At 45.8% G+C, this 27,559-nt stretch overlaps 1 protein-coding gene across 1 annotated transcript; it reads right to left on the reverse strand.

Moving 5' to 3' along the window:
- Positions 1-26,396, reverse strand: Adgre3 (adhesion G protein-coupled receptor E3). The gene is made up of 10 exons (XM_015489154.2): positions 26,209-26,396; positions 21,614-21,664; positions 19,282-19,404; positions 15,514-15,669; positions 12,186-12,223; positions 7,681-7,864; positions 6,620-6,739; positions 4,005-4,189; positions 2,395-2,562; positions 1-1,071 (listed from the first exon to the last, which is right to left on the reverse strand). The coding sequence occupies exons 1-10, from the start codon at positions 26,228-26,230 to the stop codon at positions 847-849; spliced, it is 1,272 nt and encodes a 423-aa protein (XP_015344640.1). The 5' UTR covers positions 26,231-26,396; the 3' UTR covers positions 1-846.
- Positions 26,397-27,559: the final 1,163 nt, after the last annotated feature.

Below are 27,559 nucleotides of genomic sequence, written 5' to 3' on the forward strand. Positions count from 1 at the left end.
GACAGGGTCTCACTAAATTGCTGAGGCTGGCTTTAAACTTGGGATCCTCCTGCCTCAGCCTCCTGAGTTGCTGTGATTATGAGCATGTGCTATACCCCTGGCCTTCAGTGATTTTTCAAAGAACACGATACAGTGTTACTAACCCAAGTGACCATGTTGCTCAATAGATCCCTTGAACTTACTCCTCTTGTCTAAATGAAATTTTGTATCCTTTGACCACTTCTCTCCAGTGCCCCTCCCCTCCTCCGGCCTCTGGAGTGACCTCCGTTATGCTCTAAGCAAAGGAGATCACAGAGCGTTCGTCTCTCTGGGCCTGGCTTGTTTCATACCATAACATCTTCCAGGTTCACCATGTTGCCACAAATGACAGGATTCCTTCCTTCCTTCCTTTTAAATAATATATGCAGACACACATGTACAGGGGGGTCGTCCTCTCCTCTCTACCAGGAAGGACAACAGTTGATCACTGAGGACAACTCAGATCCTCTTCAGCCTGGAGCAGGAACACACTCTAACCACCAAGCATTTCCTGTCTATTTGCCTTCCCACACATTGCCCCCGCTGGGCACCCTAAACTTCTCTTCTTTTACCTTGACCTTCTCCCAAACCTGACCGCCTTGTTGAGGATGCCGTCTAACCCGAGTCCTAAGCCACCTCTTGGAGAGTTCCTCATTGCCTTGCTCTCTCCCTCGGTACATGAAATCTACCTGGTGACAAACTCGGGCTGCTTTCTCTTGCTCATAGTCTTTGTTACCGGAGCCCCAGCTAAGATCTCAGGAGGGCAGAGGGAAACTGTTTTTTCCTCTCTTACAGACCTAAGGCCGTTTGATTAGAGCCCCGTGCGGTTCAGCACCCCCGGGGACGCCTGGGTACCTTGGGCTGGGTTCTGTCGATGGCCGTGAGGAAGAGCAGGTGGGCCAGCAGGAGGCAGAGCGAGAGCTGCAGGTGCAGGGAGGTGCTGGTGTTCTGGATGGCTCTGCACAGGAGGAAGGTGAGGGCCGCCAGGACCAGGCACAGCAGCGACACGCCCAGCCCCACGCAGGTGATGACGCTCAGCACGGGGTCGTCATCCTGGGGCAGAGGGAGGAGCCTTCACAGCCACGTGCCCTGCTCTGGGGTTCCAGCCTCCCCTCATTGCTGGACTAGGGAGTCCCCCACACAGGCATGATGCCTGATGACAGGTGGGAAGCGTCTACCAGATGACTTTTTTCTGTTTTCAGCTTTATTGAGGCATATTTAGTAAACAGAATGGACCTGTTCAATGTAGACATTTGAAGCATTTGGACATATGCATGCAAATATGGGTGGCTGGATGGGCCACCCCCAAACATGTCACTTTGGCAAGAAGAATTATTTGGATCTAAAAGCACTACCTTCCCCCATCCCCTCAAAAAAACCAACAAAACCCCCAAAACCAGAAGGCACGAGAAAAAGCACTTTGACTTCCTCTTTTTCTTCAAAAGAAAGAGGCGAAACCTCCATATGGAAGATGATTTCCCTATACCAGGGTGAGAAAGTAACATTCTTCTCACTGGAGAAGTTGAAGCTGAGAGAATTCTGCATAACAGGCCTGCTTGGCTTCTCCCTGGTCACTTCTCCACCCAGTCGACCGCCCTAGCTCGAGCTCCGTGGCTTTGTCACACATTTGCAACTTACTACTGTTTGTCCTATTCAATATGCAGAGTCCAACTTATGATGGTTTGACTTATAGTTTCTTGATTTTTTGATGGTGCCAAAGTGCTGTGCATTCAGTAGAAAGTGTGTGTTGGGTTTTGTAATTTTCTTGGGCTAGTGATATGATATAATATTCTCTTGTGATGCGGGGCAGCAGCAGGAGTGTAGCTTTCAGGTAGCTCCTGTGACCATGAGAGGAAAGAGCCAACACTCTACTCTGCTGACCTTCCCTCTGTCTTCATGATACCTGATCCCATTTCCCCCCAGAGTGAGACAGGGTCAAGTGACCACAGACTGAAACCTCTGAAGCCATGAGCTGAAATAAATCTTTTCTCCTCTAAGTTGATTTTTCTCAGGTATTTTGTCACAGCCGCAGGGATCTGACTAACACAGCAAGGAATCGAGCAATCTTGAACTGAAAACATTCAGAAAAAAATTGGATCTGTACTAAATGTGTACAGTTTTTTTTGTTTGGACATTATTCTCTCAACAATACAGTATAACAACTATGAACAGAATTTATATTGTATGAAGTATGGTAAGTTATTTAGATGTGATTTAAAATATATGGGAGGATGTGGGTTGGTTCTATGCAAATGCTATGCCATCTTAGGTAAGGGACTTGGGCTTCCATTGATTTTGGTGTCTTCATGGGGTCCTGGTCCATGGACACTGATGAATGACTGTCCTATGAGGAAGAGTCAAATGCTCACAGCGTACCTGGCTGGTGAAGGCCACGAGGACAGCAAAACTGGACAGGTGCGTGGAACTGCAGACAGTGTGACTTTGGTTCACTTGTGTGAGGAAACAGCCATCCCTGGACCAGTGGCCACCCGCCTCTGTGATCTTCCAGTAGACGCAGAAGGCCTTTCGGCTGCTGGGTTTCATCTGGAAACAGAATGAGCTCATGGTCTTCCTCCTCGGGAGGGTGATTCTCAGGGTTGGTCCATGCCAGGGTGCCCATGTGAAGGCTCATGGGTTAGGAGCCACTCAGGGGACCTCTATTTAAAAATCATCTTTAATCGATACCTGTAATTATGCATGTTTATAGCCGGTAATTACACACATTTATGGGGTATACTGTGCTCTTTTTGTGGTAGTGGTATTGAACCCAGGGTGCTCTATCTTTGACTTATGTTCCCAGCTTTTAAAAAAATTTTATTTTGAGGCAGGATCTTGTTTAATTGCCCAGGTTGGCCTTCAGTTTGCAATCCTCCTGCTTCAGCCTCCTGAGTAGCTGGGATTCCACGCATGGGCCATCACACTTGACTATACCGTACTTTTGGGTATATGCATATATGTATATTATATACACACATACATTTGAGGATATATATATATCACATATATACATATGTACTTGAGCATATTTGTATGTATATATCCTCAAGTATGTATCACTTTTTAAAAATATATTTTTAGATGTTGATGGATCTTTATTTCATTCATTTATTTATATGCAGTGCTGAGGATCGAACCCAGTGCCTCACACATGCTAGGCAAGTGCTCTACCACTGAGCCCTAGCCCCAGCTCCTATATCACTTTTTTTTTTTTTTTGGTGAGTATATTAAAAATCTTGGCTTTTAACTATTTTGAAACATAGAATTTACAATTGTTATTGTTAACTAAAGTCATCCTATTATGTAATAAAATGGCAGAACTTATTTCCTTATGTAAACTGCAACTTTGTCCCATGGACTAACCTCCCGCACCCCTGTCTGCCCTCCCCATGGTCTCTGGTGGCCACTATTGGACTCACAGTTTCTAGGAGGCCAAGTTCCTTAGATTCCGTGAGAGTGAAACCAGGCGGGGCTTGTCTTTCTGTCCTGGCTTATTTCACTTAGCACAGTGTCTCCCAAGTTAATCCACATTCTAAGTGGCTGTCAGGACACCTGCTGTGTAGCCTCAGCTCTATTTACATAAGGTAAAATAAAGCCAGGGCTGTTGGGGGCCAGACTTTTATGATATTTTCTTGGCTTTAGACCTCGCCCCTCCCTGTGGGAATCCAGTGAAAACAGAGACTGAGACCTGGTTTCCTTCCACACTGGCTCGGAGCCCAGTCCCTTTACACCAATGCCGTCCCTGACTTCTTATGAACACAGGCATCGATCCTGCGGTGAGACGGATGGTGTATGACTGCGAGACCACAAGGAGAGAGAATGAAAATATTCTTAGCCCTTTCCCTCATCTCAAGGACTTGCATGGTGTCACTTCACGGGCCCAGGAGGTGGGCTGGCTGGGGGTGGCCTGTGGAGGGGGGTGGGGAAACAGGATGCAAATGGGTTTAGGCTCACAAAACCTGACCAGGGCCAGCGCGGCTTCCACCCACCTTCAGGTTCTGGAAGGTCAGAGTGACAGACTGGGAGAGAGACGAGTTCCTTCTGGGTGCCACCGCGGCACTCACCACCTGGGAGTTCAGGTAGAGCGGGTCCTTCTCGTCGGCCTTTTCAAAAAAAGTCGCATTGAGGATGTTTCCCAGAGAAGCATAGGAGATGAAAGCAACCGCACTGGGACCTGAGGACACGGAAAGGGAGCCTTTAGCGGGGTGTGGGGGGGCAGTGCGGCCTGGGGCTGGGGCTCTGTGGCCGAGCGCTTGCTTAGTGTGCAGGGCCCTGGGTTCAATCCGATGCCTCATCCCCATCGGCCTTTTCCCCATTCCTCGACTCTCCCTGTCGTTGCCTTTGTACGCTGTACCTGCTGCTTCCAAGACTCTCCCCCACACAGCTGCCTGGGGGGTTCCTGGCCTTCCACAGGTTTCTGCTCCACCATCACCCAATCGAGGCTTCATGGATGGTGTACAAAACAGTTCCTTCCCAATGTCTCTCTATCCTTCTTCATCGTTCCTAAGCACCCGACACATCATGCCCCTTTATTTAACTAGTAGACTCTCTCCCCTAACTCACCAGCTGGGGAAACTGGAGTGGCAGAGAGGATCTGTAAACATTTGTCTAACTCAGTGAACACCTACTGTCAGTGTGTGGTTACAACAGAGTACGAGAGACTGGGTAATTAATAAAGAAAAGAAACTTATTTGGCTTGCGGTTCCCGAGGCTGGGAAGTCCCAGGGCATGATGTTAATATCTGCACAGCATCTGATGAGGGCCTTCTTGCTGCATCATCCCATGGTGGAAGACGGAAGGGCAAGAGAGTGCCTTCAAAAGGTGGAGCCTGCAAACTTGGGTCCCTCTTCCTCTTCTTATAAAGCTGCTAATCCCATGATGATGGGGGTCTCACCCTTCCGACCTTGTCCCATCCTAGTCACTTCCCAAAGGCCTTCCTCCAAACACCATCAACATGTGAATTTGGAGATTAACTTTCCAATACATGAATTTTAGGGAATGCCTCCAAATCACAGGATCCATAGGACCCATAGCACCCATAGCTTCCCTTTGATCAGAGATATGGGGTGGATCAGGATGGCCTGAATTAGTTACAGGTATTAAGCCTTTGATGGCTCCTGTTAGGTCTGAGTGTGTTCCCCAAAATTTGTGTGCTGGAAATTTAATCCCCCATGCAGTTCTGTTGGGAGGTAGAACTTTTTGGGAGGTGTTTGGGTCACAAGGGCTCTGCCTGCATGAACACATGACCGGCACTCTAGAAGTTGTTAGAAGGAGTTGGTCTTCTCCTGCCCCTCCTCTCTCCATGATGGAATGATGCAGCAAGAACCCGTGCATTGATCTTAGACTCCCAGCCTCCGGAACAGCGGGAAACAAACTTCTGTTCTTTGTAAATTACCCAGGCTCAGGATCTGTTAGCAGCAACCCAAATGGATAAACCCAGACCCCATTTATTATGCTGTTAGCTATCATGTTTCAATTGCAAGTATAGGAAAAATATTGCCAAACTTAAAATTTGGAAGTTTTCCTTATGCAACCCCATTTTTGGTTTGTCTTGAAAAATCAGAAAGTCGGCTGATCCCGGGACAATGGGTAACAACCCAATGCTTTCTGTGTGAGCTGTAGAAGCTGCTGTAGGGACCCCGACCTACAGGTGGATTCTATGACAAGCAGCATGACCCTCTGAGTGACGGTATTTGGCTGCCCACAGGGTGGCTGGAGGGGGCCCTTACCACCCACAAACAGACCAGAGCAGGTGGTCAGCTCCTCAGCCCCTACCCTAAGTGGAATAGCCAAGTGGGAGGGCACCTTGCAGCCCCCTGGGCCCCAGCAGTTACCTGATCGCTCAGGTATCCTGACAGGTTGCCTTTACCTAGGTAATGACGTGTCACTTGGCTAGGCCATGGGACCTAGATATTTGATCCAACATCAGTCTGGATTTTACTGCAAAGGTTTATTTTTTTATTTTTTAAAAAATTTTATGAGATTCACATTGATGTAAATAGATTTTGAGTAAAAGCAGATTTCCCTCCTTAAAATGGGGGTGGACCTCATCTAATCAGTTGAAGGCCTTGAGAGAAAACAGACTGAGAACTTCCAGAGAAGGGGAACTTCTGCCTCCTGAGTATCTCTGGATTCAAGCTTCGACATTAGCTCTTCCCTGGGTCTCCAACTGGCCAGTCTCCAACTGGCCTCTGCTGATTTTGGACCGACCGGCCTCTGTCATCCTGGGAGCACACACCTAGGCCCACACCCTGTCGGTGGGGTTTCATGGAGACCTCCGACTCATACACCCACTGGTGTTTTCTGGTGTCATTTTCCAAATGGACTCCATACGTTTGTTCACCCAGGGTCTGCTTTGGGTGAAAGCAAAATCAAGACACGGGAAGATTAACCCCCGATCCCCAAATTTCATAGAAGTCTTTTCCAAGCGGCAGAACAGAAAGCCTCCCCTTGGGGAAGATGTCTTTGTGTATTTTTGAAAGGAAAAAACTCGAATGGCAAAGCTCAAGGGCAACAACCCATTGGGGAGGAGGCTTCAGGGCACATTTCCCAGGGACTTGGCCGAGGCCCTGCTCTGAGGGCCCTGAGTGCCGCTTGCCCGTACCTTGTGTGCGTCCCTGGATGACATCGATGCAGTGGATGTCCACGGAGTTCATCTGGGTGTGTAAGCGGAATGCCTTTCTTTCTTTGGAGCAATTGTCTGAAACCACTCGAGTTTCGACAGCTGGTGAGGAAAGCAAGGGTCAAGTTTACTGATGTTATAAGGACCTTTGAAAGTTGCCTAGTGGGCTGGGGTGTGGTCAGCGGTGGAGTGTTTACCTAGCACCACAAGACCCCAGCACCTCCCCAAATTACTTTTAAGTCAAAATTATAGGCTCAGCACCCAAAATTAAATTCCTTCTAAATCGAAATAATAGACCCAGGATTGGAGACCATTGTCTATTATAATAATAATAATGGTAATATTATTGTTATTTTCAGTACTGGGTATTGAACCCAAGGACACTCTGCCACTGAGGTACTCCCCAGCCCTTTTTATTTTTTTTTTATTTTGACAGAGATCTCGCTAACTTGCTAAGGCAGGCCTTGAACTTGCAATCCTTGTGCCTCAGCCTCCCGATAGCTGGAATTACAGGCATGCACCATCATGCTTCAATATCTTTTTTTTTTTTTTTTTTTTGGTACTGGGGATTGAACTCAGGGGCGCTTAACCACTGAGCCAGCCCTTTTTATATTTTACTTAGACACAGGCTCTCACTAAGTTGCTTAGGGCCTCGCTAAGTAGCTGAGACTGGCTTTGAACTTGCGATCCTCCTGACCAAGCCTCCCGAACCCCTGGGATTTCAATATCTTTGCGAAGCAGCTTCATGGAGGTGTAATCGAGGTCCAAGAAACTGCACACATCAAAGCAAACAAGTCATTGAGTTTACGCCTGTGAAGCCACCACACGATTGTGCTAGTAGGACATTTCCATCACCCCGTCAGGCTCCCCAGAGGTTCTGCCACCTGCCTGTCATCCCTCTCAGCCTCCCTCCTCACACAACAGTCTGTTTTCCTAGCAGCTGATATAAATGGCTCATGCAGTGTATTTGTTAATTACTTCACCCAGGCCCTGCTGGTCAGCCGGGCGCAGCCTGGTTCATTCCTTCTCTATCGTCTTCTTACCCACAGTACTGTTTTGGACCTTCTGGATTTTTTGTCCTGGGGCTCTCAAGGCGGTTTCTAGAACTTTGGATTCCACATTCTGGAGGATAGACGAGGCTGTTGAGGCGACTTCTTGCTTGCTTCCTGCTCCCCAGAAAGTCTGATTGGTGAGAAGTGACTCAAAGTTGTTGACAATCTGTTGGAGCTTTGAAGACATAAAGAATTTTTAGAAACCAAATCTGGTAGCTCTCCTATCCAAAGGGAGAGTGGGAAGGAGGCTCTGGAGCCAGAGGACCCAGGTTCAAATCCTGACTCCACTATTCATTCCTGCTGTGTGACCTTAGGCAAGTCACTCAATCCTTCTGTGCCTAAGACAGACCCAGGACCTTATAGAGATTTTTGTTTTGTTTTTTAAGTTGAGTGAGTTATGAGAAGCTGTGCTTTCAGAACAGTCTTTTTGCCTGGTAAACACCATGTAAAGGCTAGTTATTTCCATAGTGGTAAGTTTGAAACAGGCCAGTGATTCTCAGCTGGGGGGAGAATCTGCACTTTCTCCAACCCTGGAGACCTTTACCAGTGGTGAAAGAAATCTTTGGTGTTATAGCAAGGGGGAGGTTGCTCTTGGCATCTTGCTGTTCAATATCCTATGAAACTAGGACAGCTGCCCACTACCAAGCATGACCCAGTCTCCAGTGCCAGTAGGCAAAGCCAAGAAACCCCTGAATCCGAGTTCCAGCTCAGAGCACTCTGACTGGCCTTTCCAAACCAAGGGACGTGACCCCGATGGTGCTGAGCTTGGATACAGTTTGAATGCGCACCCTGAGGGTTCTGTGGCTGAGGCTTGGTTCTCTGTGGCAATGTGGGAGATGCTGTGGACCTTTAAGAGGCGGGGTCTAGTGGGAGGCCCTTAGGTCATTGAGGGCGGTGCCCTTGGAAGGCGATTATAGATTATAGTCATTCTTGGGAGAGTGAACTCTGATAGGAGAAAACTTTACCTCTGAATTGCTCTCTGGATTCCTGTTTGGGATTATGAGTCTCCCCGCATTTCTATTGCCCCCTACATTATTGTGACACCAGCCATCATGAGGTCTTTTCTAGAGCCAAGCTGATGCCAACTTCATTGACCTCTAGAACTAAATAAATCTCTTTTCTTTATAAAGAAAGCCTGTCTCAGGTGTTTCATTATAGTAATGAAAAACAGATTAATAGAGATGACTAGCCAAGAGAGGTGCTGGGGAAGAAGGAAGGGCCAAGGTGATTTGAAAGAAAAATTTTTAATGCTGAATTAAATCTCCCTACATCCTTCTAGTCAAAATATGGTCCTTGGAGGAGCAGCATTACCTGGAAGCCTGTTAGGAATGCAGAATCTCAAACCCCAGCCCAGGTATGCTGAAGCCAGACGTGTACTTTACGACTCTCTAGGGGGTTCATGAGGGCATCAAGCCCCAGATGGCGAGTTTCATCAGCGCGGGGACCTTTCTTGTTGCAGGTCTTTCTCAGTAGGTGGAATAGAGATTGGCAAAGATGCTCAGTAAATGCTCCTGGGATGAGTGGATGCTCTTTAGAGGGAAATGGTATCACACCCAAGTGTCGTGAGCAGAGCGACATTTAAATAAGCCATGAAGGACAAACACTGCCCGATCTCACTGTGAATCTCATGGAAGAGTTCCAGCTCAGAGCACTTTGATCTCATGGAAGTTGAGGATAGAATTGGTTACTAGAGGCAGGGAAGGAAGGGGGAGGGGATGGAGAAAGGTCGGTCAGTGGTTCAATGCCACAGATCGACAGGAGGAAGGAGTTGTGGTGCTCCGTGGAGCAGGAGAGTGGGTACAGTTAATCATAACACACCGAAGAGAGACTTTAAGTAGACTCTCTATAAGGCCATGGTGGGGTCATGGTGTGAATCTGCTAATTACCCTGCATTGATAACTGCTCTTGTACACGAATAAGTGCATCGCGCTGGATCTCATAGATACGGACACATTATGTGTCACTCAAAAAATGAAATAGAGAGAGGGTTGGAGGAACTCTCAGAATTGAGGTTCAAATAAATCTTTTTAAACATTTTTCTCTTTTAGTTCAATGAGTCTTCATGAAAATTTGGAGCTTTTTTGTTTTTGTTTGTTTGTTTTGGAGACAGGGTCTCACTAAGTTGCCAAGGCTGGCTTTGAACTTGCCATCCTCCTGCCTCAGCCTCCCAAGTGCCTGGAATTAAAGGTGTGCCCAGCTCTGAGCTGAGCTTTCTAGTTTGGGAGTAGCCTCCCACTCTGCCTGATACATAAAGTCTATCCCTCTCCTCTAAACGGTGATGAAAGTCTTCTTGGCTTAAATTCACTTGCACAGAGTAGGTGCTGAAGTCTTTACCCTTAAGAATTGCTACTGTAGTTCTAACCCAGAAAGATGACATTTTTTTTTGAAATGCATTTTTAGGTGACATTTGCATAACCTAAAATTTATCGTTTTAAGGTGAACACGTCAGTGGCATGCACACACTCACGATGAACAGCCAATATCCCTCTGCAGTTCCAAAATGTTTTTGTCAATCCCAAATGACTCTCTGTAACCAGTAGCCCCTACTTTCCCTCCTCCAGTCCTGGGCAACCACCAGTCCTCTTTCTATTCCTGTGGATTTTCTTGTTCTGGACATTTCTAACTTTTTATTTATTTATTTTTGAGATGAGTTCTCACTATGTTGCCCAGGCTGGACCTGGACTCCTGAGCTCGAGTGGTCCTCCCACTTGGCCTCCAGGGAAGCTGGGACTATAGGCACCCACCACAGCACATGGCTGGACATTTCATGTGAATGGAGTCATCCTATGTGACCTTGTGCATCTGGCTCCTTCTTGCTTTGGTCATGGAGAAGTGCTCTGTCATGGAGCTACACCCCTTGCCCTGGATCTGGCCTCTTTACCGAGCACAGTGTTTAGAGTTTCTTCCACCTCGCAAGGAACATATTGAGATTTGGTTCTCCATGGTGTATGATACCCCACTGTCTGGATAGCTCACCTTTTGTTTATCCATTTCCTCACTGATGGACCTTTAGCTTGTTCCCACGTTTTGGCTTTTGTGGGCAGAGCTGCTATGAACAGTATTTGAGTCCCAGGTCCCTTGGGTGTATGCCTAGGGGTGGACTTGTCAAATGACATGGCCAGTCTACATTTAATTTTTCTGAGGAACTCAAAGATGTAATTGTGTAACACAGTGTTCCTGTGATGGCCTGATGATTTGTGGCACTCTTTGAACTCCTATTGTAAGCGTGGTATTATTTCTGCCCACAGTCTGGGCGTTATTATGTGATGTGATTCCACATCATGTAAACGTTGTCGGTCTCCTGGAGACAGCAATGGCAGTGCGTGTGTAATATGCTGTCTGGGTCAGCACTGCACCAAGTACTTCACAGACGTTATTTCTTTTAATCTTCTCAAATATTGAGGGAGGTGGGTTCCATGATCACCTCATTTTACAGGTGAGTAAATCAATTACTGAGAACATGATGGTTGACTTTGTGTGTCAACTTGACTGGGCCCTGGGGTGCCCAGGTATGTGGTCAAGCATTCTTCTGGATGTTTTTGTGAGTGTGTTTCTGGATGACATTATCATGTGAGTTTCTAGATGGAGCAAACAGATGGCCCTTTCTGAATCCTATATGTAAAAATTTAGATTACTGTACGACCAAGAAATTCACTCTTAGGTATAGACCTAAGAGAACTGAAATCAGGGATGCCTACAAGTATTTATTCATAAGAGCACAACTCGCAATAGTCAAAATGTGAGAACAACCTAACTATTCATCAGGGAATGAATGGATAAGCAAATGGGGGGGGGGCGCTCATCCAATCAGTGGGGGGCCTGAATGGAGCCAAAAGATTATAGAAGAGAATTACCTCCTACCTGACTGTTTTGAACTGGGACATCATTCCCCACCATGGACTCAAGTGAGAAGCACTGGCTCTTCTTATGACTCAAGCCTGCCAACCCTTGAAGTAGAGCAATAATCCATCTGCTTCCCTGGTGTCCAGCTACAGAGCACCTGACGGGCTAGCCCACTACAGACAGACTCCAATAATCATGTGAGCTGGCTCCTTATAATGAATTGTTAGCTATCTATGTATCTACTACTTACCATTTATCTTTATCTTGCTGTCTAATATAATAGTATCATAAACTAATACTATGTCATATAATTGTATGTAATATAATATATAATCAATACTACCTTATAATGTATAATTAAATCATATAAGTAGTAATATATAACAGTACTATTATAAGAATGTAATATAATTATACTATATAATATAATTAAACAATACATATAGTACTGGGTAACGTAGGAATATTATCTAATACATAATAACACAAGATACAGTACATTATCATATAATACACCATTATGAGTAGCTAATATTACACGTTCATAATAATACAAGTCTCCTGCCCTAAACCCCCTCCACGTGCTGACTTTGTGAATATCAGTTACCTGATTTTCATAACCTGGCTAGGTTCCAGGGTTGGCCTTCACTCACCTCTGTGTGGCCGTTGGGTGTCTTTGAGGAGGTGATATCTGTAGAGGACACAGAGAGGTGTTACTGGTGGGAGGAAGAGGGGCGGCTCACCGCTCTGCCCTGCAGGGCTGTGTCCCCCGTTACGTTCACTGACAGGGTTGCTTGCTTGTTTGGGGCTCACAGCCTGAGGGATTTTTAGCGGGGTGATTTTGTGCCCCAGGAGACATTTGGTGAAGTCTGACCTGGGTGGATACCCCTGGACTCTAGTGGGTGGGGCCGGGATGCTGCTCAACCTCCTACAGCAGCAAGACAGCCCCCTCCAGGAAGAATGATCGGGAACAGCGCGTGGCGGGCAAACCCCTCCACAGAGGAGGCAGAAGTGTAGGTGTCCGTTCTCCAATTCAGTTTTGCCTGGACATTGTAACTGAAACGGCCGAGGAAATGGAAAGTTAGAAGCCTCAGGTTTTTTAAAGTCAGCCTGAGAATCATAATAATGTTACGGGAAAGTTCTTTGCTCTCTTTAGCCCAGTGACTCAGGCGAAAGCCAAGCTACAGGTCAACGCAGATTCGGAGCATCCACGAAGACCTTTGATTGCTGCCTGCGCCTTGTGAAGGTGACCACTTCTGTCCTAGAAATCCAGGGAAAGGCCAGCAATGTTACCTACCTGTGACCATCAGGCCGAGGTGAAGTCTGTGGTTTTCAGCTGAGTCTATTTGCTAACAAGGGCACAGAGCTTTCCTGTAATATTGATGGCTTTGTCTTCAGACTCCAGGAACACTGACCTACCTACCACCTGAGGTGTGTTTGTTATAGGACACCATGTTCATGGTAGAAATATGTCATTTTGACTGAAGGCTGAATAAACTTTGTCATGGCGGGAAGTGGCTTGGACCTTCCAACTGTGGTTAAAAATCAACTCCAAATGGGGTCAATCTCTTTAAAAGCATTGTGCAGAACTCTTGAAATCAGGAAAATAACCAAAGGAATTTTCTTCTCTTCTAAAATAAGGTGAGTCTAACTAGGTGAAGCCCAGGAGGAGCCTCGGTCAGTTCGTGTCTGGTGGGCAGAGGTGCCCGCTGCCTGGGAAGAGTCTGGTGCGGTTGGAGTTCATTCTTCCACTTGCTCACTTTACAACCATGATTGAAAGTGTGAGCTTGTGGCAACGAACATGAAAGGAAGGGAGGAAGGGGTGGGAACCCTACCCTGGGCTCCCCCAATGTTAATTCATTCAGTATTTATTGAGCATTTATAATATGATTTTAGCATGAACTACAATACAACACTACCGTGTAGATTGGCTCAGTAACCTCCCCTTCTCTGTCACTTTTCCCACCTGGACCCCCATCTCAGACATGGAGCCCATCAGGTCCAAGACCCTGGTGAGGATTCCACTTGGGAAATATGGTAATGTCAATTTGGACACTGCAGGCATCTTACCCTTGGTGCAAAAAATGTTGTTACTAAAGCAATATTGTTTAGGAGCTGAACTTTCCCGTGGCCTTTCAAAGCTGGAAAAATTTTTTACCTATCTATGTATCTATCAATCATCTCAGGTCCTTGCACCAGAGCGCCCTCTGTAGCTCTAACACTGAGTTACATCCTACCCCTGGTTCCCCCAATATTAATTCAATCAGTATTTATTGAGCATCTATAATATGATTTTAGCATGAACTACCTACAATACAACAGTACCATGTAGATTGGGTAAACTTGGTCTTTCAAGCATATAAATGTATAAGTGAAAATTGTCTGTAAGGTTATTAGGGTGTCCCATATTATCACAATGCAGATACGACTTTTTACAAAGCAAAAAGTCTATCATTTCTAATTTGGAAATGAATAACACCACAGTCAAAGTGGTTTAACAAAACCATCTATAGAAAAATGAACGGAACAAATCTGCAGAACTTAATGTATAAAATGAGGAAGTTTCTTTTCTTCTGCCGTGTTGGGGATCAAATGCAGGGCCTCTTGCATGCTAGGTACAAGTTTTATTTCTCAAAGAGAGCTCGGGAAGAAGGTTTTCTGACATCTCAGAAATTCCTTTACCAGTACCAAGTCCTGAAATGAAATTCCTCTTGTTCAAAGCATCTGGTGTGGTTTCTGTTTTCAGGCTAGATTCTGACTGATCAAGAGGGATAATTATTATTTTCCTACTAGAAAAAGAGTCTCCATGTCCCTCGTGGGCTGCCATGAGACCCAGGTGAGAATACAGGAAGAGAATCATGACTGAATCCTCAAGTCAGGCTGACCTAAATTAAAAACCTGTTTATGGATGACCGACCTCACTATCAGCAGACTTTCGAGTTTCTGGATGTCTCAGTGTCTTTCATCTGCAATGCTTACTTCACAGGATTACTGCAGATGACATAAAGCATGGGCAGCATTTAGTGGAGACCCTAGGATGTGGCACAAGGGAAATAAGGAATAATGATAAGAAGAATAGCTATTAGCATCATTATTTTCTTATCAAAGTAGCTTCCTCAAATTTAGTTTTGTCTCTCTTCTATGAGGCCAACTGTGGCCAATAGCTCAGGGCTGGTAAAGCTCTCTGTGAAATAAAACAGGACATGAAAAAGAGTGGGTGAAAATCTGAGGGCAAGTTGGCACTTGACGGTGACCATCCTTTCCCAAGAATGCAAAGTCACGTGGTTACAGGACCTGTTGATTTGTGCATATAGACTTCCCCCATAGGTGATTTCCATGGGAATGGTTAAGTTTATAGAATATGGAACTTTTGGTGGGCACAGACCCAAGGGTGGGCACATGACTTAAACTGTAACATTTTGCCCATTTCCAAAGAATTTGCAAGTAGGTTGAAGAGAGGGTTCATTAAGCTCTCTTTGGTTGGAGCCATAGACAGGGTAAGATGTGGAGCTGAGGGTGGTCATTTTCTGTGCTGTGATCTAGGAAGCAGAGCCAGCCTTCAGGGAAAAGAAGAAAGGAACAGACACGAGAGGGTGACTAAGGTGGAGGGAGCATGCTGATGGTGTGGGGTCACCCGTTCCGGCTAATTCCAAATCCCAGCTGCATTCTTGGCCTTGAGTTCCATGCATTCATAGGAACACACAAGTTAGCCTGAGTTAGTTTCTTCTTTGTGGTTCAAAGGATTCTGTCTCAATCACCACCTTCTACTCCCTCCATCTCCAGACTACACTTGCCCTCCTTACTCCACTATTCCCTTGAACTTGGACTTCCTCCTTCTCTTTGTTCTCTTCTTTCCAGGAAATAGAAACATAATCTGATCCCATAATAAGAAAATCTGTTTCTTTGTCCGCCCCCCGCCCCCACCGTGTTAGACTCAATGAAAAATGAGGGAGGGAGACGAGAGGACAAGAATTGCCTTACTCTGACAAGTGTTCTCATTGGAATTGTTGAATTGCACATCTCCGGAGAGGAGCTCATATCCAGGCACGCAGCGACAGTGAAAACTTCCTTCGACATTCTTACACTCAGCATTCAATCCGCAGTATATACTGATGGGCGGTTTACACTCATCGATATCTGAAAGACAAAGGGAAAATTTGGCCAGTCATCCAATGGACATTTATTGAGCATCTACTCTGTGCCAGACGCTGTGCCCTTTCCCCCAGGGTCTGTCCTGGGTATTGGAGATAAATTCGTTTAGGTAGTGGTTGTCTTTGTTCTTTCTTGGTTGATTTTGCTTGGGTTTTTTGAGAAGGAGACATGGAAGCAAGGATTCAAGTGCAAGCGCTTTATTTGGGAGTTGATTCCAGAAAACACTTAAGAGAGAAGTGGTGAAATGAGAAAGAGAAGGGAAGGCAGATGATGAAAGGGATGTTATTTAGCAAATTTCCGTAGTGGGCAACTGGGGTGCAGTTCCTCTGAGAACCTCTGGGAGGCAATGTAGAGCACACATGTCAGCATTATCTCTCCAGAAGGGAGAAGACGTGGGCGTTTACCCACCAACAGGCACTGTTGCTGACGCTCCCAGGAAGCAGCCAGCTTTTCTGCCTCTCATGAGCTGGGGCTGAGTGGTCTCCAGTATCCAGAAAAGACCTCATATTTGGTATGCAGAGGAATGGGGGGAAATGTCAAGGATACTGGATATAAGGATATGCTGGATACTGACCATGCCTGCTAGTGTAGACGTCGTCCCAACCTTGAACCTGTGAGTTTCACTTTGCTTGGAAATAGGGTCTTTTCAGAGGTAGGTTGTGGCAGGCACGGTGGCACACACCTGTGATCCCAGAGGCTCGGGAGGCTGAGGCAGGAGGATGGTGAGTTCAAAGCCAGCCTCAGCAATTTAGTGAGGCACTAAGCAACTCAGTGAGACCCTATCTCTAATAAAATATAAAAAGGGCTGGGGATGTGGCTCGGTGGTTGAGTGTCCTGGGTTTAATTCCCAGTACCAAAAAAAAAAAAAAAATAGATGAGGTTCATGTGACTGATGTCCCTCTAAGAAGAAGAAAATGCCATGTGAAGACAGGGGGGGAGAAGGCTGTGGGTGACTGAAGCAGGATTAGGGTGCAGCAGCTTCAAGCCGACTGACTCCCCTGAGACCATCAGGCCCAGTGAGAACATTCTGGAGGGAGAGAGAGAGAGAAAAAAAGAGATGGATGAAAGGATAGAGAGAAAAAAAGAGGGAGAGAGGCTTGACCAAACGTGTCAAAGAATAAGCTATCTTGGAGGCGGCTCCTCCTGTCTCAGTGGACATTGGTGGAATGGAGTTGAGACCCCTGGCCATGTCCTTCCAGAGCTCCTGACTCATAGAATTATGAGAAAAACAGAATGCTGGTTTGAAGAGTCTTGGTTTTGGGGTATTTTTTAAAATGCCCCAATAGGTAGCAAGAACAATCATGTTTTTATGAGTGGCGACCCCAGGTCTTGGTCAAAGGATGAAGGCTGCAAACTCTCATTTTGTTCCTTCTGAAGGTGTTTCTCAGCATTGTGATCACCTTGGCAGGCTGAGACAGTGAAACAGAGTGGGACAGACTGTCTGGTTTCTGGAATCCATGTGAAATATTCCCAGCCTGGGGCTGGGGCTGGGGCTCAGCGGTAGCACACTTATCTGGCATGTGTGAGGCACTGGGTTCAATTCTCAGCACCACAAATAACCAATAAAATAAAGGTCTATCAACAACTAAAAAAAAAAAAAAAAGAGAAATATTCCCAGCCTGAGCTGGAGACATTTCCTGGCCCCTAAGGCATGCTGGGCTCCATGCATTACCAAAATCTCTTAGAAGCAGATGAAGGATTCTAGCATTTTTGGATGGGGTTTTTCTTTTCCCCCTCCATGTACCGCCACATCTCTGGTTCTCCTAGGTGTGTGACTGCTGGGTCTGGATGGAAGGGAGCCCAGGGGGCCTCTTGGAGAACGGACTTCACACTACCTCCATGGCGGGCTGGGTGGACATTTGGAAATGCCCTATAGGAAACCCAAGGCAGGAAACTGAAAGGAGAGGGTCCCGCTATGAATTTTATCAGAGGCAGGTGAGTTACGGGTTGGGAGTGGGCAAGTAAGAGAGGAAGGATTTATCTGGAGAGAGCAGGTGCCACATAGTGAGCTCCCCTTCTCAGCTGAGGAGAGAGGGAGGGGGCTAAGGAGTGCTCCAGGCTTGTTACTTCTTGCATTTTGTGGGGATCAAACTGATTGGTGCCTGCTTCCCTCGGAAAAGTCTAAAGAGTGAGCCACTGGCTGGCGACGGGGCCAGGGAGGTGCACCTGTGCACATTCCCCTTCCGTATTCCTTGGGCTAAAGGTAGATGAGTGTCTCCCCAGGACTGGAGGTGAGCAGAGTGTGGAGGTTGCTGGTGAGGGGTGGCCACTCGGCGAGTGGAGGGTACCTGGAGACTGGAGGGTTCGCAGGTGAGGAAGGTGCAGGGAGGAACTTGCTGTCATCAAGAGAATTGCAGGAGAGTGGTGGGGGGATGGGGGCCTGCTCCCCAAAGATCTGGCAAAGTTTACCCTCAAAGTATCTGCTGTGTCTCAGGAACATGGAAGCTAAACCACGACCCAGCCTGAGCCGGGTGTAGACTCCTTGCTCTTCCTCTCCCTTCAGGGTTTCTTTTCTACCAAGATTCTGGAAGGAAGGGCCAAGTGGGGGAAAGAGAAGGGAAGCCAGAGACACTGCCAGTTCCTGCCTGCAGGCTTCCCCCCAAGAGGGAGCTTGAACTCCGGAAGGGGAACAACCCCCTGCCAATTCCCACCCTGAGCGCTTTTTATCCCATGGGACGGTATGTTTCCATCATTGAATGGAGACTGCAGTTGGCATGTTGGGTGACCACAGAACTTTATATGAGAAATGTTTCAGCTGAAGCTTTTATTTCCTCCTGCTTCAGTAATTATTCTCTCTCATTTTTTTTTAAATGACACTATGCTTTTCCAGAAGCATTGTCACATTCACCATCCTCTACAGGCCCCCCACCACTTGTGAAGTCAGCATTGTCAGCCCAGAGGGATAAAGGAGGAAATGGAGACCCAGGTAGATTCCGGAAGAACCTGCCTTTCTTTTTTGGGTACCTGGGGATTGAACTCAGGGTCCCTCGACCCCTGAGCCACCTCCTGTTGGGAGTCACCCTGGCTCCAAAGACTAACTCCCCCCCCCCCCCCCCAGAAGAGTATTCAGTGGTGAGCCCTGCTGGCTCACATGATCCTTACCCACCAATCAGACTAGCCCTGCTGACTCACATGATCCTTACCCACCAATTAGAAAGCACCCCATGCCAACAGTCAAACTGTTCAACCATTAAACTGTCATAACTGTCAAACCACCCCCGGCTCTATAAATATGCAGAGCTGTTCCTCAATAAACCAGCATTTTCTCCGACAAGGAGCCTTGTTCGCTCTTTCACCTCCCCAGCCTTAATTTATATTTTATTTAGAGACAGGGTCTCACTGAGTTGCTTAGCACCTCACTAAATTGCTGAGGCTGGCTTTGAACTCAAGATCCTCCTGCCTCAGCCTCCCAGGGGCTGGGATGACAGGCTTGTGCCACCGCGCCCAGCTGAGAGCACAGCTGTTTCCGACTTCTTCAAGGTGTCTCTTTCTCGGCAGAGGCTGAGTGGCAGTTTTCAGCAGGGCCGATTCCCCAGAATTCTCTCTCCTGCATCCCTCACGATGCCTCCACCGACCCTCATGCAAAACGCCCCTTACCTTTACATTTCTCCAGGGGGTATGTGAAAAATCGCTTCCCAGATCCAGAAATAAATCCAGGGTTGCAGGTGCAGTGAGTGCTGTTGACGCAGTATCCGTGCAAGGGGCACCGGTTGCAAGGGCCTGCCGGGAGAAGAGAGGCAGGTCAAACCTCATGTGGCCCTCACGATCACGGGTCAGCAGAATGAATATTGATACAATGGCCATTTTGCCAGAGTGACCTCCAGGTTCCATGCAGTCCCCGTCAAGATAGCAGACATTGTTCATGGAACTAGGAAAAAAAAATCCTAAAATTCACAGTGTCGGGTCAAACACTAATCAGCGCCTAAGAAAGCTCATGGTGAGGGAAGGTCTCTAAAGATGGGGGTAACAAAGGAAATGGGGAGGGGGAGCTGGCCACTTCCCTCATCCCCAGTCCTCAGGAGAAGATCCAAACAGAGCGACCCTGGTTGGGAAGTAGAGGAATGTACCCACAAGACATCTGAAGAGACCCTTCTGGGCAGTGGCCAGCAACCTGCCCTAGATAGTCCCCATTCTGTAGGCACCGGGCAGTCCTCCCTGTATTCCAACCCCCTGCTGCTGAGGAGGAAGGGGTCAAATGTTCCAAACCTCTCCCTTGAGCTCTCCAAGTTATTTCTTTGGGATGAGTAGAAAGTATGCTTGGGGCATCTGCAGCCCTGGGGTTGAACACACAGAGAAAAAACCAAAGACCCAGAACAGCCAACGCAATTCCTCAGCAAAAAGAGCAATCCATGCTGGAGGCATTCCATATCCAGGTGTTAGAGAAGCTTCTATTTTGTATCTTTTTTTTTTTTTGAGAGAGGAGAGAGAGAGAGAGAATTTTTAATATTTATTTTTTAGTTATTGGCGGACATAACATCTTTGTATGTGGTGCTGAGGATCGAACCTGGGCCGCACGCATGGCAGGCGAGTGCGCTACCACTTGAGCCACATCCCCAGCCCTCTATTTTGTATCTTGTTGATTTCTCATTTCTTTCCATTATTATCTGCTAGAAGGCAAGGTATTATCTCTAACCAGAAGAAAGAGGGAAAAACTCAAGTTATTAAAATTCATGAATGAAAAAGGAAGCGTCACCACAGGCACTACTGAAATGCAGAGGATCATCAGAAACGATTTTGAAAATTAGAAAAATCTTGAAGTCATTGACAAATTTCTTGAGACATATGACCTACGGAACTAAACCAGGAGAACAGAGAAAATTTAAACATCAGTTTCAAGTAATGAAACTGAACTGAAGACACCATCAAAAGCCTACCAATAAAGAAAAGCCCAGGATCAGACGGATTCTCAGCCAAATTCTGCAAGACCTTTAAAGAAGAACGAACACCAATCCTCCTCAAATTATTCCATGAAATAGAAAAGGAGGGGGCCCTTCCAAACTTGTTCTATGAAGCCATCACCCTGATACCAAAACCAGACAAAGACAACACAAGGAAAGAAATTCAGACCAACATCCTTGATGAACATAGATGCAAAAATTCTTAATAAAATTCTGGGAAATCACATAAAAACATATTAAAAAGATAGTGCATCATGATCAAGTGAGGTTCATCCCAGGAATGCAAGGTTGGTTCAACATACCGATCAATAAATGTAATAAATAAATCAATAAATGTAATTCATCACATCAATAGATTTAAAGACAAGAATCACATGATTATCTCAATAGCTGCAGACAAAGCATTTGACAAAATAAAGACTACTTCACATACAAAACACTAGAAAAACTAGGGATAGTAGGAATATATTTCAACATTATAAAAACTATATGTGTCAAACCCAAGGCCAACCCTATTCTGAAAAAAAGGAAAGTTGAAAGCATTCCCTCTAAAAACTGGAACAAGACAGGGGTGGCCTCTTTCACGGCTTCTATTCAACATAATCCTTGAAGCTCTAGCCAGAGCAATTAAATAAAAGAAATTAAAGGGATATGAAAGTCTATTTGCCAATAACATGATTCTATATTTAGAAGACCCCAAAAAACTCCACCAGAAAACTTCTAGAACTCATAAATAAATTCAGAAAAGTAGCAGGACATAAAATTAATACCCAAAAGTCAGTTGCATTCCTATACACCAATGATGAATCCGCTGAAGAGAAATTAGGAAAACAGCAGCTTTGAAAAAATAAAATACGTGGGAATCAATCTAACCAAAGAAGTGAAAGACCTCTACAATGGAAACCACAGCACACTGAAGGAAGAGATTGAAGAAGACTTTGTAAGATGGAAAGACCTCCCGTGTTTGAGGACAGGTGTGGCCCCAGGTCCACCCCTGATTCACAGCCACCTGTTAGGCTCCGAACACTCACCTTTGGCAACCTGAGCCTCAGCTCCAGACAAGCTCAGCAGAAAGCAGAGTCCTGGAACAGAAGGGAGAGACATGAGAAAATTGAGGAAAGATTCCAGTAACTCCTCCAAGGACTGTGTATCAGCAGAGAGGACATGTGGCAACTGGTGGCTGTGAAGTGAGGAGGTGGGAATCATAATTTTTTTGAGTAAAATGCAACATGCCCCGTGATGCAATCTCCCCTTCATCTGGCTTGTGAACAATCCAGTAAAATCTATCTTCGTCACTGCTTCAGTTTGTTGTATGTTGCTATTACACAGTACCAGAGAGTGGGTATTTATAATGAGCAGAAATTTGACTCATGGTTCTAGAGGTTAGGAAGTCCAAGTGAGGTGCCCGTTATATTTTTGTGGTTAGAGGTGCCTTGCTGCATCAAAACATGCCAGAAAGCAGAACTGGAAGAGAGAGGGAGAGGGGGTGGGGAGAGGAGGGGGGATGTCATCCTTTATAGGAAGCTTCTCCTGTGATAATGAACCAACTCCCATGGTCATGACATGAAATCCATTCTTAAAGGTTCCACCTCTCAAAACTGTTGCCCTGGGGATTAAGTTTCCAGCACATGAACTTTGGGGGAACACATCCAAATCACAGCACTCACTAATGTCTCCCCCCATCATTTTATTTTGGTAACCTACACATGACATAAAATTACCCTAATAATTTCTAAGTGGAGTTCGGTACAGCAGCCACCTCCACCCACCTCCATAACTCTTTTCACCTGGAAGAACTGAAGCTCTCAACTCATGAATCACCCTCTATCAGTCATTAATATCTTGGGGTGGAGTTGGGCAAAGCCCAGTCCTATCTCCATAATACCTGGGTCAGTTAATTTTAGTTACGTTGTCTTGGTTGGGTAAAAAGATACCTAGAGAACTGGCTGGGCTTTATACCTGGGTGTGGGTGTGAGGTGCTTCTGGAGATTGGCCTGAGTTGGTGGACTGAGTCGGGAGGATCTCCCCCCTCCCTTATGGAGAGCAGGTACCATACAACCGGCTGAGGGCTGGGCAAAGGGAAGGTGAGCTTCCTCTGTCTCCTGGGGTTGGGGCACCTGTCTTCTACTGCCCTTGGATGCCAGACAGGACTTCAAGTTCTCTGACATTTGGATTCTGGGACTTTTGCCAGGAGTACCCTTTCCCATTCCCTGGGTTCTCAGGTCTTTAGCTTTGAACTGAGAGTTAGACCATCAACCTCCCTGGTGCCGAGGCTTCTGGACTTGGACTGAGCCACACTGACATCCCTGGGTCTCAGCTTGCAGATGGACAGCTGTAGAACTTCTCAGTCTCCATAATCATGTAAGAAAATTCCCTAACAAATCCCTTCTCAAATCTATCCATCCATCCATCCATCCATCCATCCACCCACCCACCCTGGTTCCTTTTGAAAGTTCTAGGGAAGAATCCACGTCCTCCAGCTTCTAAAGGCTACCTTCCTTCCTCGGCTCATGACCTCTTTCCCCATCTTGAGATCCAGATCTGAGTCTCAAAGTCCAGTTAACTTATTTAGTCATTTTGGGTCAATCCAGACCAACGGCAGGATTTGGGAGAGAAATCTGGCAGCGATCCTTCAGGAATTGGAGAAAGAGTGATATGAAACCCATCGGGACCTCCAAGGGTCTCTGATGGCTGCTATGACAAATGACCATGAACTTGGTGGCTTAACTCAGCTCAAACATATCCTCTTACAGTTGTGGAGGTTGGACGTCTGGAATCAGTCTCTCCAGGCTAAACTTTTGGCTTTGCTTTTTCTAGCCTGTAAAAGAGGCCCATGTTCCTTGACTTACTCCACCTTTAGATTTGCCACTGTGATCTCTTCTTTCTTGCCTTCCCCTTGCGATGACATTAGGCCCACGTGGATAATTCAGGATGCTCTTCCTGCTGAAGTTTGGATCTTGAGTGTCCCAAGGCCCATCATCTGTAAAGGCTGAGTTGCCAGCCTATGGTGTAATTGGGAAGTGGAGAAACCTTTAAGAGGTGGAGCCTAATGGGAGGAAGTTAGGTCATTGGGGGCATGCCTTTGAAGGGGACCGTGGGACCTGAGCCCCTTCCTCTCTCTTTCTTTTCACCTGGCCACCATGAGGTGAACAACTTTGCTCCACCAGGCTTTCCCTTAGTGGTGTCCTCCTTCATCACAGATTCAAAGAAATGAGGCCCAGCAAGCCTGGACTGAAATCTCTGATTTCTCTGTGAGCCCAAATAAGTCTTTCATCCTTTAAGTTATTTATATCAGGTATTTTGTTATAGCCATGGAAAACTGACTAAGACAGCTATGAACTGCTTCATGGCCTGACCCTTCCATGTTTCCTTAAAAACTCCCTTCCTTTTATTTTTGTGCAACAATTAATGTTGCAGCAGACACTTAAGCTTCACACCTTCCCAAATATAACTAGTTCACAGAGCCAGATGGTAAAATATGTGTCTGAATAGAGTAGCTCCTTGTCTGGGCACCGTCATGTTTAAGATGAGTCTTTGTACAAGCTACTAACCCCAAACTTGCTAATATGGGTGAATGTGTCTTAAATTAGAGTTTCCAAAGGGTCATTCAGCAGAGCAGAAGCCCAGAGTTCTAAGAAATTAGAAGTCACTCCTTGACTCATTTTGTGGATGAGGAAAGAGGTCCTCAGGAGTTAAGTTGCTAGGACTCTCGTTGTGCAAGTTTGGTCAGGCTGTTTGAATTCTCTGTTTCCTTATATGGTCCAGCACAGCCTACTTCATGAGATTGTGGCGAGGAGCTAAATTGGGGAACATGTGGAACGTGTTACATGCACCCCATCATTGCTACTTCAATTATCATTTGGATTAGAATCTATTTTAATTCTTGACTTGATGACCATTCCACCACACAAGCTACTTCTGTCTAATGATGTGGGCAGAGAGTCCATGGATAACTGAAATTCACAAAGAATCCATCTTAGAAATATCCAGGACTCTTCTTCCAGTTGCAAAAAAAAAAAAAACAACAACAACAACAAAAAAAAAACACAACAACAACAACCACAAACACCATCAAAACAAAAACAAACCAACCAAAAAACAAAACCAGGAAAAATCTTGCTTGGAGCTTGTCTCACCTTGGATTCCACAGATATATACCGAACACCTTTTATATGTGAGAGTCTCTGCTGGGGTCTGCAAAGGTGAGGATATTTGCCTCCAAGTAGGTGATGTATTTTGATAGTTTCAGAAGCAGGCAATAGACTTTAATATCTAAGTGGCAGTGACACTTCTAGCAATCCACATAACTTCTCCACGATGCCATTTCTCATCTATAATATGAGGACCCTGTGTTACAATGAGTGGAAAGCAATTTTAGCCTGAAATCAGGCTTCTTTAGGTGCCTTTAAAAAATTATTTTTTAATTAAACTTTTTTTGTAGTTGTAGACGGACAGAATGCCTTTATTTTATTCATTTATTTCTACATGGTGCTGAGGATCGAACACAGTGCCTTACTCATGCTAGGCAAGGGCTCTGCCCTGAGCTACTGCCCCAACCCTCTACAGGTGCTTAATGAAATGAAGCTTTGTTTGATATTGTGGCTGTTGATATTATTTGAAGGATGGATGGGGTTTCAAAAATGGGGTTTCAAAGAGGTGGTCACTAAAGCCATAGAATCACAAGAGACAGGGAGTGGAAAGATTGAGCTCTCCAGGCAGAATTCTGTGGGAGGAGCAGTATAGTACAGATCTCAGGCCAGAAGCCTTGGGTATGAATCCTGTCTCTCTCATTTGAATAGTTCTCAGCTGTTTGACCTCAGACAAATAACAACCTCTCTGTGTCCATATCTTGTCATCTGTGAAATGGGGATAATAGTGCCCACCCCCCTGGTCTACTGTGAGGATTAAATGGGATTACATGGATGCCCTTCACTTCAGCGTAAGGTTACATTCTGATAAACCCAGCACAAGTTGAATATCACAAGTTGATACACATAACTTAGTGATCAGCACAGCTTAGCAGAGCCCAACTTCAATGAGCTCAGAACACTTACCTTGGCCTTCAGTTGGGCAAAACCGTCTCGCAGAAAACCTATTTATAATCCAGTGTTGGATATCTCATGCAATATTCCAGTACTGCCCTCGAAAGTGAAGAACAGAACAGTTGTCTAGGTACACTTCATTGCCAGGTTGGAAAATTGCAAGCTGAACCCTCATAATTTGGGGACTATCTGTACATGTTAGATGCATGATGAGTACTCAAAAGTGTTGGTCATTATAATTAATATTCTCGGCACAGGAAAAAGAAAAAGGAGGAGAAAAGAACAGCATGATAGGAAGGAAAATGAATCGGGGTGGCGCTGGTGCACAGGGTATTCAAGGCAGGGAGGGTGGCAATTAGGAGAAAAAAAAAAGAAACAGAAGAAGAGGGAGATGAAAATCTCACTGGACTGGACCTTGTGGAAAATGTCAGGGAGAGTCAACAGCCTAGTGAGATTTGGGTGGAAGCCAGAAATGAAGGGAAGACGGAGAGAATATTCAAAGCAGAAGGAAAACCTAGATAATGACTGAACCAAGTAACCCCTTGATGGGGAGGGTCACAGCAGTGACCACCACGCTCACGTACCTGCCAGAAATGACCCCTGCATTCTGTGGTGCAGGCCACGCGGCCAGCTCTGCAGGCCTCCTCCTGTGCCCTCAGCCAGCCACCTCTGCAGTCTCAGGGAATCTCATGAGACTGGACACAGGGATCGCAAGGTCGACGGAGGCAATTGCTGGTCTAAAAGTGACTTCTCTTCCTCTTTCATCATCAGACCCAAGTTTCTGTGGTTTTCTTTTGTGTGTGTTTACTTCTGACACCTTTTGTGTGCTCGTTTTTTTTAGGGTTCCTGGCTGTGGGTTTTCCTGGTTTTGTTGATTGCCTTTGGGATGAAAGGATCTGCTGCCTCCAGTCCAGAAAGGCTCTCGGGTTACATTGTGTGGCCCCAAGACCAGATAGTGCCTTTGGATTCAAAACAGATTTTAAATGATCTGTGGTTTCTGAGTGGGATAAGCCAGAATTCAGGGTGTTTGTGTTGACAATTAAAGTCCCTAGAGGAGTCATTTTCCCAATTCTTGGAAATCTGTGTCCCCCCAAGCAAATGACACTTTCCAGTTCTGACCGGCATCTCAAAATATGGCAGAGGGCGATACATTTTTTTTTTTGTTATTTGGGGGCAATCCAAAATGATGAAAGGCTTTGGGAGGAAAGGTCTCTCAACCTTTCCCACTTTTAATCAATATCTACCAGCCTGTGGGGTGGCCAGATACTGGCCTGGAGTCCCAGCTACTTGAGTGACTGAGACAGAGGGATTGCTTGAGTCCCGAGTTCAAGGCCAGCTGGGGACCGTAGTGAGACCTGGAGTCAAAGAGAAAATTTACTAAGAAAATGTTGTTCAATGACCTGTGGTGCCATTTAGGAGTAGAGCAGAGAATAAAATAGATACCTTATTTTTAAATGTAAAAATTTAACATATATTAATTGTACATCTATTCCCAAACACGCATGGTGTCTGCTCTGATCAAATCCACTCCTCTGCACCCTTCCTAATGACTAGCACTCTGTGAGAGAGAACACGTGGTACTTGTCTTCCTGCAGACACAGGCTTTGCTACGTAGAGCCAAGAGTTGGTGGGCAAGCCAAACCCCCAAAGAGGTGTAATCCACACAGGGCTGGGGCCCCTTCACGCTCCAGTGTACACCAGGGGATGTTTCTGTGAACATTCAACCATCCAAGATCCAAGAAAGAAACACACAACAAGCCAAAAAAATCCACCACTCAAGAAATACACAAAAAGCCATCATTCAAGTATCAAAACAAAGAATTTTATTCATAATATGTACAGAAAAAAGGCTTAACGTCATTTTTTCTTTTTTTCCCAAGTATGAAGCTGCTTCCTAAAGTCTTTTTAAAAAAATATTTATTTATTTTTTAGTTG

Source organism: Marmota marmota, unplaced genomic scaffold (genome assembly GCF_001458135.2).
Source record: "Marmota marmota marmota unplaced genomic scaffold, marMar, whole genome shotgun sequence".
Classification (NCBI taxonomy): Eukaryota; Metazoa; Chordata; class Mammalia; order Rodentia; family Sciuridae; genus Marmota; species Marmota marmota.